This window comes from Acanthopagrus latus, chromosome 22, assembly GCF_904848185.1.
Source record: "Acanthopagrus latus isolate v.2019 chromosome 22, fAcaLat1.1, whole genome shotgun sequence".
NCBI lineage: Eukaryota > Metazoa > Chordata > Actinopteri > Spariformes > Sparidae > Acanthopagrus > Acanthopagrus latus.
The window spans coordinates 5,359,032-5,371,663 of NC_051060.1; the positions used below are offsets into that span (position 1 = coordinate 5,359,032).

At 39.3% G+C, this 12,632-nt stretch overlaps 1 protein-coding gene across 9 annotated transcripts in view; it reads left to right on the top strand.

Moving 5' to 3' along the window:
- col12a1b (collagen, type XII, alpha 1b) overlaps positions 1-12,632 on the top strand; it is a 141,028-nt gene that overhangs the window by 84,602 nt on the left and 43,794 nt on the right. For all 9 annotated transcript variants that reach the window (XM_037085513.1, XM_037085510.1, XM_037085509.1 and 6 more), the window contains 7 exons: positions 1,266-1,405; positions 1,729-1,858; positions 2,352-2,491; positions 3,191-3,320; positions 7,025-7,167; positions 10,622-10,751; positions 11,432-11,574. In XM_037085513.1, the coding sequence (XP_036941408.1) occupies positions 1,266-1,405; positions 1,729-1,858; positions 2,352-2,491; positions 3,191-3,320; positions 7,025-7,167; positions 10,622-10,751; positions 11,432-11,574 (956 nt within the window). The remainder of the gene's footprint in view (positions 1-1,265; positions 1,406-1,728; positions 1,859-2,351; positions 2,492-3,190; positions 3,321-7,024; positions 7,168-10,621; positions 10,752-11,431; positions 11,575-12,632) is intronic.

Below are 12,632 nucleotides of genomic sequence, written 5' to 3' on the forward strand. Positions count from 1 at the left end.
GGACTGGTTCTTTAATCCCTCCCCGTTGGTGCATTCATGGCCCATCCAATCCTCTTAAGGACTTGTGTTTTATTGCTATTATAAAAACTTACATTATTCTTTGCGTGCTATTGATGTTTGAAAGATTTATTTATTTATTTGTTGGATTGTTGTTTTCATGTGAACTATTATTGCAACAAAACACAACTCACACGCACAGAGATGGTTTTAGAGACAAAAAATTGCAAATTAATTCCAAACAAAACAACAGATAAGCTGTTAATGTTAGGTACATAGTTGTTGATATCGAGGGCGTATGGTAAAGGAAAAACAAGATATGTCGGGACAGAGGGGATGACTAGAACCGAGTATTACAGTATTTCCTCCAGGAAATGATTTTAGGTCACAGTTTTAAGCTGACAGATATTCAACATCATACAATTTATATGTCACTTTATATGCAGCTTGCATTTCATTTAACCATGTTCCCTACTCTTGCTGCTACATAACCTGGTAGTGGTTTAAACAATCACCTTACTTCTTAAATACACCTTTCTGTGATATATAGGTCAACAGAGTTCAATCAGCCCTATATGTCCTCAAGATGATGTTCTTATTTCTTGTGGTAGTCTTTTTTGAGGCAAGGTGGGGTGTCACTAAAAAAATGACCTAAACCTTCATAACTCCTGGCATCATAGTGCAATGTTTGGAGGTTTTCTGACCTAAACATCTGACTTGCCACCACAGTTCTAATAACTCATTTCAGTGGCTTCCTGGAAGAAAAGATGTAAGTAATGTAACGTCAACTCACTTCGTAGTGAACGGGATAAAAGAGCCGATAAAAACGCGGACATGATCCTTTAAGACTGAAGATGATAATACAGACCCCGTGTTTCTGGACTTTTGTGGCTCACAAAACAACATTATGAATGCCAGAAAGTTTAGGCAACTTCTGACACATCTGGACAGTCCTGATGTGGTAAACCCACCCATCTGGTGCCCCTGCAGGATAGAACAATTGCTCCAGATTATTTGCAGCAGTAACACTTCTTTTTTTCCAGCAAGAAATTCTTTTAAGTCTAAAAATGTTTTTAATAGGGATGTTTTTGCCCCGTAGAATACCAGAGGGCTTTAGACAATCACAGGGAAGAAAAAGATATAACCTCCACAACAGACATCTGGACTGTTCTGATGAGGTGATTTCCACCCATCCACTTCTTCCTGTAGGATAAAGGAAACAATGAGGATCATGGTGTTTCAGACTCTGATGTGTATGTCTCTTTCAGAGCCTCTGGGTGGAGTGAAGAATCTGAAGGTAACCGACCCCACCACCAACTCCCTCAGGGTCCGCTGGGAGCCGGCCGATGGTGATGTCAGGCAGTACCAGATTATCTACGTCCCTGCTGCTGGAGGAACCGACAGCATGGTTGGTTTTCTGCTGTGATCATAATAACTGACACACGCGATATCACTAATTTAAGCGTATTTGAAAATCTGATGATAATTTCTGTTTTTACAGTATCTAGCTGCAGTTGATGGTGTAATTTGGGTGATTTTAAAAAGAATGTGAAACAAGCCTTTCAATCCACAATTTGGGGGTTCTGAGGGTTAAAGTTACACCAGGGGAAATGACACAGGAAAACTGTACCTTAGTAGATTAAAGTGCTTATAGACACACCCTCAACTATGAGGTATAAAAGTCTTCATAACTGAGATTTTTTAACAGATGTGCTATTTTGTCCATTATAGACTCAGGTATCTGGGATGTCAACTAACGCAGTGCTGAGAGACCTGCAGCCGGACACCGAGTACAAAGTGACACTGGTGCCTATTTACTCTGACATGGAGGGAAAACGCATGTCGGAGAACGGAAAGACAAGTGAGTTCAGTGGGAGCAGTGCAGAGTTTGCCTTTTTGAAGTAAATACTATATTAACCCTGAATATAACACTGAAAAACTTGTTGGCATTGAAATTTTTATTGCATTGAAATGGTAGAAAGGTGAAATTTTCAAATGATCAAAAAACAGTATAACTTCCTCTCTTCAGGTTTGTCTTTTATACATGTGATTAATCCAGTGCGTTTCAAAGAATAAAAAAGCACCAAAAAGATGATTTGGTAGACTGACAGTAGCAAGAAGTTTAGATAATCAAAGACAAGTATTTTGAAGAGAGCAGATGTCAGTCCCCTGTTATTGACACCTGAACACTTGACTCACTGAACCTCCCTGAAGCGTTAAACCTCACCCATCTGTTGATTTGATGAGGTCAAAGTGATAGTCAATTGTAGCTGCTGGTCTCACTTGACTTGTGGCTCTAAGTCAAACAGGAAATTGACAATCAAGTAATGGCTCTGTTGGTGTTGTGTTGACAGAGGCTCTGGGCGGAGTGAAGAATCTGCAGGTCACTGATCCCACCACCAGCTCCCTGAAGGTGCGGTGGGAGCCGGCGGAGGGCAATGTTCGCCAGTATCGCATCTTCTATATTCCTGCATCTGGGGGAGCAGAGGACATGGTGAGACAGCACACCGACTCCCTGTTATTTATTACAGCCTGGATACTTAAACGTTTTTATCAGTCAAGATGATTACACCAATTACATATACCCAGTATTTATCCCCTCCCCGTTACTGGCATATTCTCCATTGACTGAATAGAGTTGATTCAGTTCCCTCAGAAAACCAGACTTTTGTAATTTTTTTGTATTTTGCTCAGACTTTCAAGAATATTTTCATGGTGTGTTAAGGTGAAAGAGAAATCAGATTGCAGGTCCAAGTCTCTGAGACTAAATGGCCCACTAACAGATGGAAAAGACCGAAAAATATTTTTATGGTCTGCTGAAAAGGATCCACAGTCCCTCCAGTCCAGCAGGAGTGTTGAGACTCACTTCATTTCTATTTCTTGGTGGAGGTTTGCTTCAGAGCTTCATTCTCCACAGCGCAAGGCTTTAAAGAAGTCTTTTTAATTCTCCTTTTTCTTTAAAATCCCAAAGTTTCAAAGATCAAAGCTCTACTACTACGCTGTTTACAAATGTAATGATCTAATAAACAAGTACAGTCTGGACGACTTTTGCACATTTTAGTTTGCTGAGAATGATAACTTCATCAAAATAGGGGAACTGAGTCTTTATTCTCACCTCCATTAAACCTGAGATGTTTTGTGCTGAGCTTCTTTTAGTTCTATAATCCTGATGTGTTTCAATGTGTGTGAGCAGGAGCAGGTGTCAGGCGGCACCACCAACACCATCCTGAGGAACCTGCTGTCAGACACTCCCTACACTGTGACCGTGGTTCCAGTTTACCCAGAGGGAGAAGGTCTGCGCCAGTCTGACAATGGAAAGACACGTAAGTCTTTTACTCTCCTCACTCCACCTGATCACACCTTAGTTTACAACTGACACTGGAACAATGATCTGACGTCAGACAGTAGCATAACTAAAGACTGAACACTCTAAAAATTGAGCCCCTTTTTGATTTGATAACTATAAGTTTCTGCAGTAGAGATGTCAGGACAGATTTTCTAACCATTAGGATTTAATTCTCTCTGTGTTCGCAAAAACATGACACAAGCGTCATAAAACTTCTGGGGGTTAAACTGAGCTCACTAGACTCTCAGGGCAGGTCCTATGCTCATATCATTGACTCTGACACTTTCTTACATTAACGAGCTCACTCTGTAACACATACAAGGCTTGACTGTAAAACAGACTCCCTCTTTCCAACATCTGTTTTTCAGAAAACATCTTTTACTATCTTCTATTAAACATTTAATCAGATTATTCCTGTGGGGGGAAAATTCTCTGAGATCCTGTCAGGCCAAGGATGAGACACCCTTTGAAGTATTTTCTCTTGTAAAAGTGAAACATAAAATACTTACATTAAAATGGACCATAAATTCCAAACTTGTTGTTGATCCAAATGTGTTTTTAAGTGCAGCGCATCCCTCAGACATTACAGTCTGCCTGAGCTCTTGATCATGAAACTCTGTGACAGCAGTTCTTGTCTGTTGATGGATTAATTTGTTCCATGATACATTTCTGCAGTAAAGATGTCGGGAGGTGCATTTACTTTGCTTTCACGTATCAGGAATTCATTTCTCAAGATGTTAGAAACTCTGAATTGGAATCTATTTTCTCAGAAACAGTTCTCCTTCACTGAAGTCACTCATCAATTTTATTTTATTTTTGGTCTTTTGTAGTTGTCTTTTTAAATCTGAAACATCTTTTTAGACAGCCTGTAACTCCCTGGTGAGCTCTTAACCTCAGTGGAAAAACTAGAATTTGCCAGAACTCTCAATCATCTCTTCAGGGTGAGCTGGTGGAACAAAAGAGAAGCTGAAGCGTTCTTTCAAAGTGATCGATGACAGAATATAAAACCAAGAAGATGTGGTATTTTTTTTTACTTCTGTTGGTAACTGAAGAGTTTTGATTGAGAAACATTCTCTGTTTTGAGAACAGTTTAGTCACTGGTCACTCTGTCACTGTGTGGTTTGATGTCCCATTGTGTGTGCTGGTTTTCTTTCTGCCCAGACAGGATGCCATGCTCAGTCAGCAGAAATGCATCTGGGGGTTTTTAATTGGGAGGCTTTGATTGAAGCATAACTGTGACTCCACAGACCACTGTGGTTTGAAGACTCAAGACTAAATGTTTTAGTTCTTGTCAGGATAGTTTGGAGGCTTCGTTGATGAATCATCCAAATATGTCATCTGATGCACTTCTGTTTGTAAATCAGTTTTGAGGACATTCATGGACACTTTATGTCCAAGTGAAAGTGTTGTTATTGGTTGGTTGGGTTTGAAACGTTAATGCACTACTCCTCTGGCTACTGACCGTGGTGGTTAATAGTCGTGTTTCCATGAAAATATTTTACTGCACATTTTGAAGAATGAAAAATGGCAAAATCTGAATGAACCTCAGTTGAGAAAACATTTCCTTTAGGAGGCTTTTGCCTTTCTTGAAGATGATAGCGATAGTTAAAGCACTTGATGGGAGATGGGAGCAACACATTTTCATAAGAAGAAGAATACATGGTAGAACAAAAATAAGAAGCATAATAATAATGAAAAAAAGAAGAAGAAGAAGGCCTTTTAGATGGCCATGGCAAATGCTTTTGTTTCTTCTCCTTCTGGGAGGTTTATTGGCAGAACAACTGGTTTTGTTTTCAGTCTGCAGCATTTCATTTTTCCACTTTTTTATTATATCAGTGTGAAACGAGGCCTTTACCGCCAACTTCTTACAAAACTGAGCTTTGTTTATTTGCCCCAGATCAGTTGATGGCAATGCACCTCATTAATTTTTTTGCATTTTTGTCAGATTTCAAAAGATTGATACAACACAGCACAGTCGGATAACATCATCGTTGCCGTGATAGCATTAAACAAGATGATGACTGTACAGTGGTGTCTGAAAACAGTCTTGTGTTGAAGTCTGTTTCAACTTTGAATAGCTCTAGTTTCTTTGCTCATGGTTACACCAAAAGAGAGTGTAGAAGATGAAGAGGTCTTACAATGTTACCAATAGCAGAAAATAAAATCAAGATGAAATTGACTTTTTAGAAACTTTTAAGGGAAACAGATTTTGCCAGAAGACCACTTACTAGACCAAAAATACTACCCAGTTGTCAAGGTATTTGAAGTTTATCCAAGGAGCTTACCACAATTGACATCTCACCGCGTGTGCATTGTTAAAGTTAGAAAAAATGTTAATTATTTCATCATCTTACTGGTTCCTGAGCTTTTTAAAAGCAGTGCTGTTTTGGGCCTGACTGCCCATAGAGAGTGTCTCATGCTAAACATATGGAATTTATTTGTTTGAAAAAGCCAGTGAAATATTAATTAATGCAGAATGAAAGTATGGATACTTTAGTTGAACATGTTAAACATCACATATATTTGCTGCAGAGAGAAGTGAACCGGTATAGTCCATCTGTTGGCAGGTTAGTCAACCTCTCCATCAGAGCAGAGACATCATGGTCCTCTGTGTGAGTCAGTCTATCAATGAATATGAGCCTGTCTGTGACGTTAATGATCTTTTATTACCAGCAACTCTGTCCAGTTTTACTGTTTGTGTCTCAGGAGGAATTTGTCACATTTTGTCTGGACAAAAACAGAGTTTGAGTCCAAAATGTGAAAAGAACGGAGCTCACTGCTATAAAATGATTAATAACTCAAAATTAAATCAAGATTACAAAATCTCTCTGAAGGATAGAAGGTAATTTTGTCCTTGGATGATAGAAGTTAAACATCCTGACATACGGTGTCCTCTGTATTTCAAAGGTATTAAATGATTATTTTTTAATAAGGTTATACAACATTAGGGAAAAGGTTCTGCTCTGGAGGATTTTGCCTTATTCAGGAGGAGGATTCGTCTACCTACTGCATCTAGTTTTGTTTTAATGGGTAAAGCTCCAAATACCAGGGGGATATGCACATCTGGTTTGGTTTAAAAGGGAAGTTTAGGGCTTTTGCATAAAACCAAAACGTTGCTACTCTCTTTGTACACATTCTCCACATAGACACTATAAAATGACTTTCCTGCAGCAGACTTTTGCTGCAGTCAGCATTTTAGTTCAAGCTCGACTGGATGCAGTGTGACCCACTGGAAGACAGTTTATTCTTCCATTAAATGTTGATAAAAGACAGATTTGTGAAGTGATTCCAACAAAAGCAGATTGTTTTAATCCTTAGTTTTGACAACACACAACAAACATGGAGGGATTTATTCATTTCACTTTTAAATTCAATAAAATGTTCACTGGGGTTCTGACTTTTTGAAAAATTCGATTTTACATGAGTTGTGTGACGTTTTAGATACGCTAAACTTGATCTTTTAATTGAATTCTTGTCTCTCTGTTACCGTTTAGCTCTTTACTAACTAACAACGTCATTTTCAGGAATGAAATAATTTGTCTTTGTAAATCCATTGGCATTAGCCATCATTTTTTGGGTCCTTGAAACAAGCCCTTTGTTTTGATGTATTATTTCTAAGTGGAGAAATCCAGTCCTCCCCTTTCCTCACTTCACTTTCTCTTAACCTTTGTGACCCTGCAGTCCCACGCACGCCACCCAGGAACATCCAGGTGTACAACCCCACCCCCAACAGCCTGAACGTGCGCTGGGAGCCCGCCTCAGGCCAGGTTCAGCAGTACCGGGTGGCTTATGCACCCCTGTCCGGAGCCAGACCTGCCGAGTCGGTGAGTAACCCTCTCCCGGCTGTTAAAACACAACTGTCATTAGTGGCAGAATTTGCCTGAAGGGAAGGAAGAGGTAGTTTCCCCTGAGATCAGTGTCTCTACTCACAGGATTACAGCTACACATGTAAGAACAAAAAATAACGGACTCCAGCATGTTATCTCACTTTTAACTAGTTACAAAAATCTGTTTGTGATATTAGATGAGTGATTTGTTTCCATCACAAAGGTTGCAGGTCAATTCTTGTTGAAGATAAGAGAAATTACATTGGAAAAAAGGGGAATGATCTCATCCCACTGGCATTTTCTGTTTGCTTGTTTTAAGATAAAGAAGATGTTATAACAGATAGGTTTGCAACTAACCATTATTTTCATTTTTGACTAATCTATTGATTATTTATTTGGTATTTTTCTTTATGAAATGCCAAGAATGAAAATGTCTTAGAATCCAAGTCGACATCTTGAGTTTTCCTACCAACAGACCCAAAGATATTCCATTTTCGGTTATTTAAAACTAAGAAAAGCAGGTATTACTCACACTTGAGAGGCTGAAACTGATTAAAGACTGATTGATTGAAAACGATAGCTTTAGATTTGATTACACACAACAGCCAAGTTGTAAAATCTGCCAAATGAGATTAATCTTAACACAGGTGGATATTTGGTCACTTTGTCACAGATGACTCATGACTTCATCTAAACTCCAGCCTTTTGAAGCGGAATAACCTGATATCCTCCCAGAAAGTCAGACAAGCAGAAAATCAGACATGTCAGTGCAGACCAGCAGACTTAAAACTGATGATAGCTCTTATTATCACATTCAGATGTTAAAACTCTGTACTTGATTTGGTGAAGGGTATTTAATTTGAAACTTTGAGGTTTTGATCTAGGCCTGGGAGTTATTTGTCTTGACATGGCTTTTCACCAGGGACCTGCAGGTGTTAGGACTTTTTGGTGTTGATTTGGTTATGACTCAAGACTTGTTTGTCCTGACTTTGAATTTCTGGCACTTGAGAGTTGGTTATACAAGGTTTCTAAACTCATCACGTTGCATCTACTTTGGTCGGCTGAGTGTTTAAATCAGATTTATCTGTACTTCTCTGTGTCTGATTAAACCAGTAAACCATCAATGGAGGGTCATAGCTTTCACTGACTCGGTCTACTTCATGGAAGCAACAGGCAGTCCCTTTTGGTCTTCTCCATTTATTTCACTAAGTGTTCGTGTTGATGTTGCACAGATGTTTTAGCGGCAATTATTACAGAAATGCTTTCAAATATGGAATTCATGACTTTTTTTCCCGATTTTTCCATCAGCACTGATTTCACGCACCGGTGATGTGGATCACAGGGAGACAAGAGTGGGCTTTATTTCCCCAGAAAGAGTTTGAACTCTATGACTGAAGTTGAGAAATATTGCTCAGTAGACACATCTGTGACTGACATCAGTGAAAGCTGCAATGGTTGAAGTTTTTGGGACCATAAGGTTGTAATCTAATTAGGCTGTTTTGATGATTAAGATCTGCTTTGATGATGCTGTGAAGTGCTATACAGTTTATTAGCCCATGTAGTTACCACACTGAGGGGTTTGTTGTTTATTATGTGGTCATCATTTCCTCTATCTATTTCCACTTCTTATTAATTGACTTTTATTGTGTTTGGTCTGAGAAGAAGTTGTTCAGAAAAGAGACAGAGACACAGAGAAAAAAAACAAAGATTAGCTCTAAAATAAGATGTATCTATTCCTGATGAATAATTCAGTATAATTGGGCTCAAACTGGCCTCATTTTAGATAACAGAGCAGCATCTAGTCCCTGTAAGCATATTAATCAAAAGAGGACTTAATTGCTAAGATTATATAAAAGAACCACATGTGATTGCTGAACTTGCAATTCCAAAACAATGAGTAATAGTGTACTATACCAGCTTCCACTCTCCTGGTTTCAGTTTCCTATCAGATTTTGCACATTTGCAAATATAGACCTATTATTTTGATTTTTAGAATCATCATATATCATGTGAAACACCAGAGGCAGCATTTTCCCATTGATTTTGGTCATCAATTGAAGGTTCTATCAGTCAAATAAGATGAAAACTAAGGGTGAAGATTTAAGAAGGTCTCTGATGTGGAACTACTTTGGCTTAATGTAAGACTTGTGGGTCTTGACTTGAGAGTTTTTGGTCTTGACTTAAGGACTTTTATTCCTGACTTTGTTCTTGAGTGGGGATTTTTGGTATTTCTTTAGATTCACTGGTCTTGACTTGGTTCTTGTCTTTTAACTTTTTGGCCTTCACTCAGGACTTGTTGTTCTTGACATAGGATTGGATGGTCTTGATATGGCTTTCATCCCAGAGCTAGCTGGTCTTGCCTTGGAATTATTTTGGTCTTCACTTGTTCCATGTTTTGGCATATTCTGTCCTGACATAAAGACTTATCTTATGAGTCTTAGGTGTTGACTTGCCTCAGGACATACTTTCCCTTTAAAAACACAAAATTACAGGCAATGTAAGTAGTTGTGTGCCAACAATCAGTGCTGTGGGCAAACTTGCAAACATTATATTACTTAATTGTACTTAACTGTGGAAATCAGTGAATCCTGCAAGTTGACTCTTTAACACAGTAATCACAATCCCTCTTAAAAGCTAATTAATTACCAAAAAGAAATGGGATTCTTTGGCTCCAAACTTCAACCAGTGAGCTTAATCTCAGCCCTCGAGAGCAGCTCTGTCTTCAGGAAATGACTGTATGACTGGACCTCCAGTCTAACGTAATTCACTTTGTTTTGAAAGGACCACAGCCAATCCATTAGCCTTACTGTTGAACTGACTGGAGGGATTTGACCCCAGGCCAGCAGGCGTATGTGTGCTTCCAGTTGTGGGATCTCAACCACATCATCACTGAGGAACCTGTTTCATGGTCCCATGTTCCAGAAGCTCTGGGTCAAAAACCCCTGGAGATATTTAACTTTAACCAAAACAAAAGCTGTAGATGGGGGTGGACGTGAGTTCAACCTGCAGATTTGTTTCCCATGATGTAAGAGGTTTGGGTTTTTGTGGCACAGGATAGATGCCGTGATAATCCCAGTGACAAGAGACGGTCTGCAGTCATCGTTGTTGTTAGAAAACACGTTGAGCTGCATGTCTGAGCCTGCTCTGAGTTGCTGACAGACTCCGCACTCTCCAGCCGCTTCCTAGCAGAAACTGTTTATCCGTCAGTCCACTTACTGAATGAATGATTTGTTTGGCATCTAACCTCCCAGGACTTTGTTAGTGTTTCAGGAAAACTTTGGCAGCAGGGTGCTTGGGGAGATAACTGGATGTGGGATGAGCAGTGAGGTCATGATATACATTATCACTGCCAGACCTTTATGTCATGCATGAGAACGCACATTTGAATAGGCTGTCCTGGTGAGGATGAGGCCTTTATATTTCTTTACTCATTGCTTTCCTCTCCATAAAGGTCCTGGTTCCTGGAAATATTAACAATGCCTTCCTGGACAACCTGATCCCAGACACTCCCTACTCAGTCACTGTCTCGCCTTTGTACGCTGATGGAGAGGGATCGCCTGTCAAAAGCAACGGCAAAACACGTAAGTCCAACAATCTCACAAGCTGACACTGTATACATATAATGTTTTATCAAATAACTGACTCACGCTGACCACTGTTTATGTCTGCATTGAGTCATGTGCATGGATGTTTAAGAGGCGAGTCATCAATGTGACTGTTTTCTGTTTTCATGTTTATATCTTATCACAAGTGGCACATAATGAGTTGATGATATACGTAATGATTAATGGCTTCTTCACTGAGCAAAGTGAACCAACACACTTTCCAATACTGCAAAATTGCAGAGGTTGCAAAAGTCTCTAAATGCTTTCCTCCTGTAGAAGTACAATGATGCCGAATAAAAATAATCCGTAATTCCCCTTAAATGCATCAGAGTAAAGTAATGAGCCTTTTATGAAATGTAAGGGGGAGAAAGTTCAGATAATTGTGTTTACGTGTAGGGGGGAAAAGTCAAAAGGTCTATGCTGTGGCAGTATGTCAAAATGAATTTAGATCCGTCAGTCTTTTTTTTTTTCCCAACCATGCAATTATTTTTAAAGCAACTGAAAAACAAATAATGCTAACCCCATAGATATATTTTCTAAGCAACAGATCCAGTGTCTTGTAACATACTATATTGTGGTGTGCATAAATTCACAGTGTTGTATACAGTAAGTGTGTTGTTGCACGAGATAACACATTGTGTGTGTTTCTGCTGCAGTGCCGCGCGCTGGTCCAAGAAACATGCGTGTGTTTGATGCCACCACCAGCACCCTCACTATCGGCTGGGACCATGCCGAGGGTCCTGTGAGACAGTACAGGATCGGCTACGCCCCCATGACCGGAGACCCCATCACAGAGTTTGTAAGTAAACTGTGACACCTCAAGGCTCACTTGCACCAATCACAGCAGCCAAAATGACACAATATTGCATCAACACAGAGATAAAGCATTAGTCCAGGAGGAGGAACTTTGTGCTGTGTTTTGCAAATAAAGACATCATTTTAAGAGTATAAACTCTTAAAACAAGAAGCCAAGAGCACGTAGAAAACACACAAAAAACTAAAAAATGTGAACAAATATATTTGCAGTTCATTTCTCTCACTAAAACTTTTGACAGAAGATGAACAAGGAAAGAAAATGCATCACGATCAAAAATCTCAAACTCATTTTGTCCTCTTGACTCTCAGCATTCTACAATGAAAAGAGATTTATTTCACGTGAAGATGTGTTTTTGTTTTGGGTAAACTCTTGCTGTTCATCATTTGCCGTGATGTTCTCTGCAAACAATGTGGTGAAGTCAGATCTCAGGATTCCCTTGGCTCATTCAGGTTATAAATCGCAGATTAGTGAGAGTAATTACAGGCTCCGTTAAATAAACACTGTAATTTGTGCCATATTTACATTATTAATAGTCCTAAATAATGAGTTGGAGCAGGGGTGGAGGGCGGAGTGGGCCCAGCTGTGCTCCCCCTTGTCTTGTTAGCGAAGCACCTGTTCTGAATGAGTCAGCTAACTGCAGTGGAGGGACGGTGATGAAAGGAGTTCTCCGGACTGGGACTGTTGGGGAATTAACCATTTATATTACGCACTATGATAATTTAGCATCTGCAGCCGATGGATGAGGTTTGTGTTTGTACACAGTTTCCATGAGCCAAATGAACTATAATTTTCTGCATCAGGACACCAGAGAAATGATTCCATTCTGCTTATTAGAGAATAGTCTGCTGAACAAATGGAAACCAATTCAAACTGGGGTAAAAGCTCATAGCAATATATTACTTGCATGTAGATTCACATGAAAGTGTTTAAATAAACCAGTGGGAGCCAAATAATCACAAATTTACTGCAAGGACATCGTATATTTGAAGTAAAAGAATACTACAAATTAAGGCAGATCTAACAAACTATCTTCATATTTA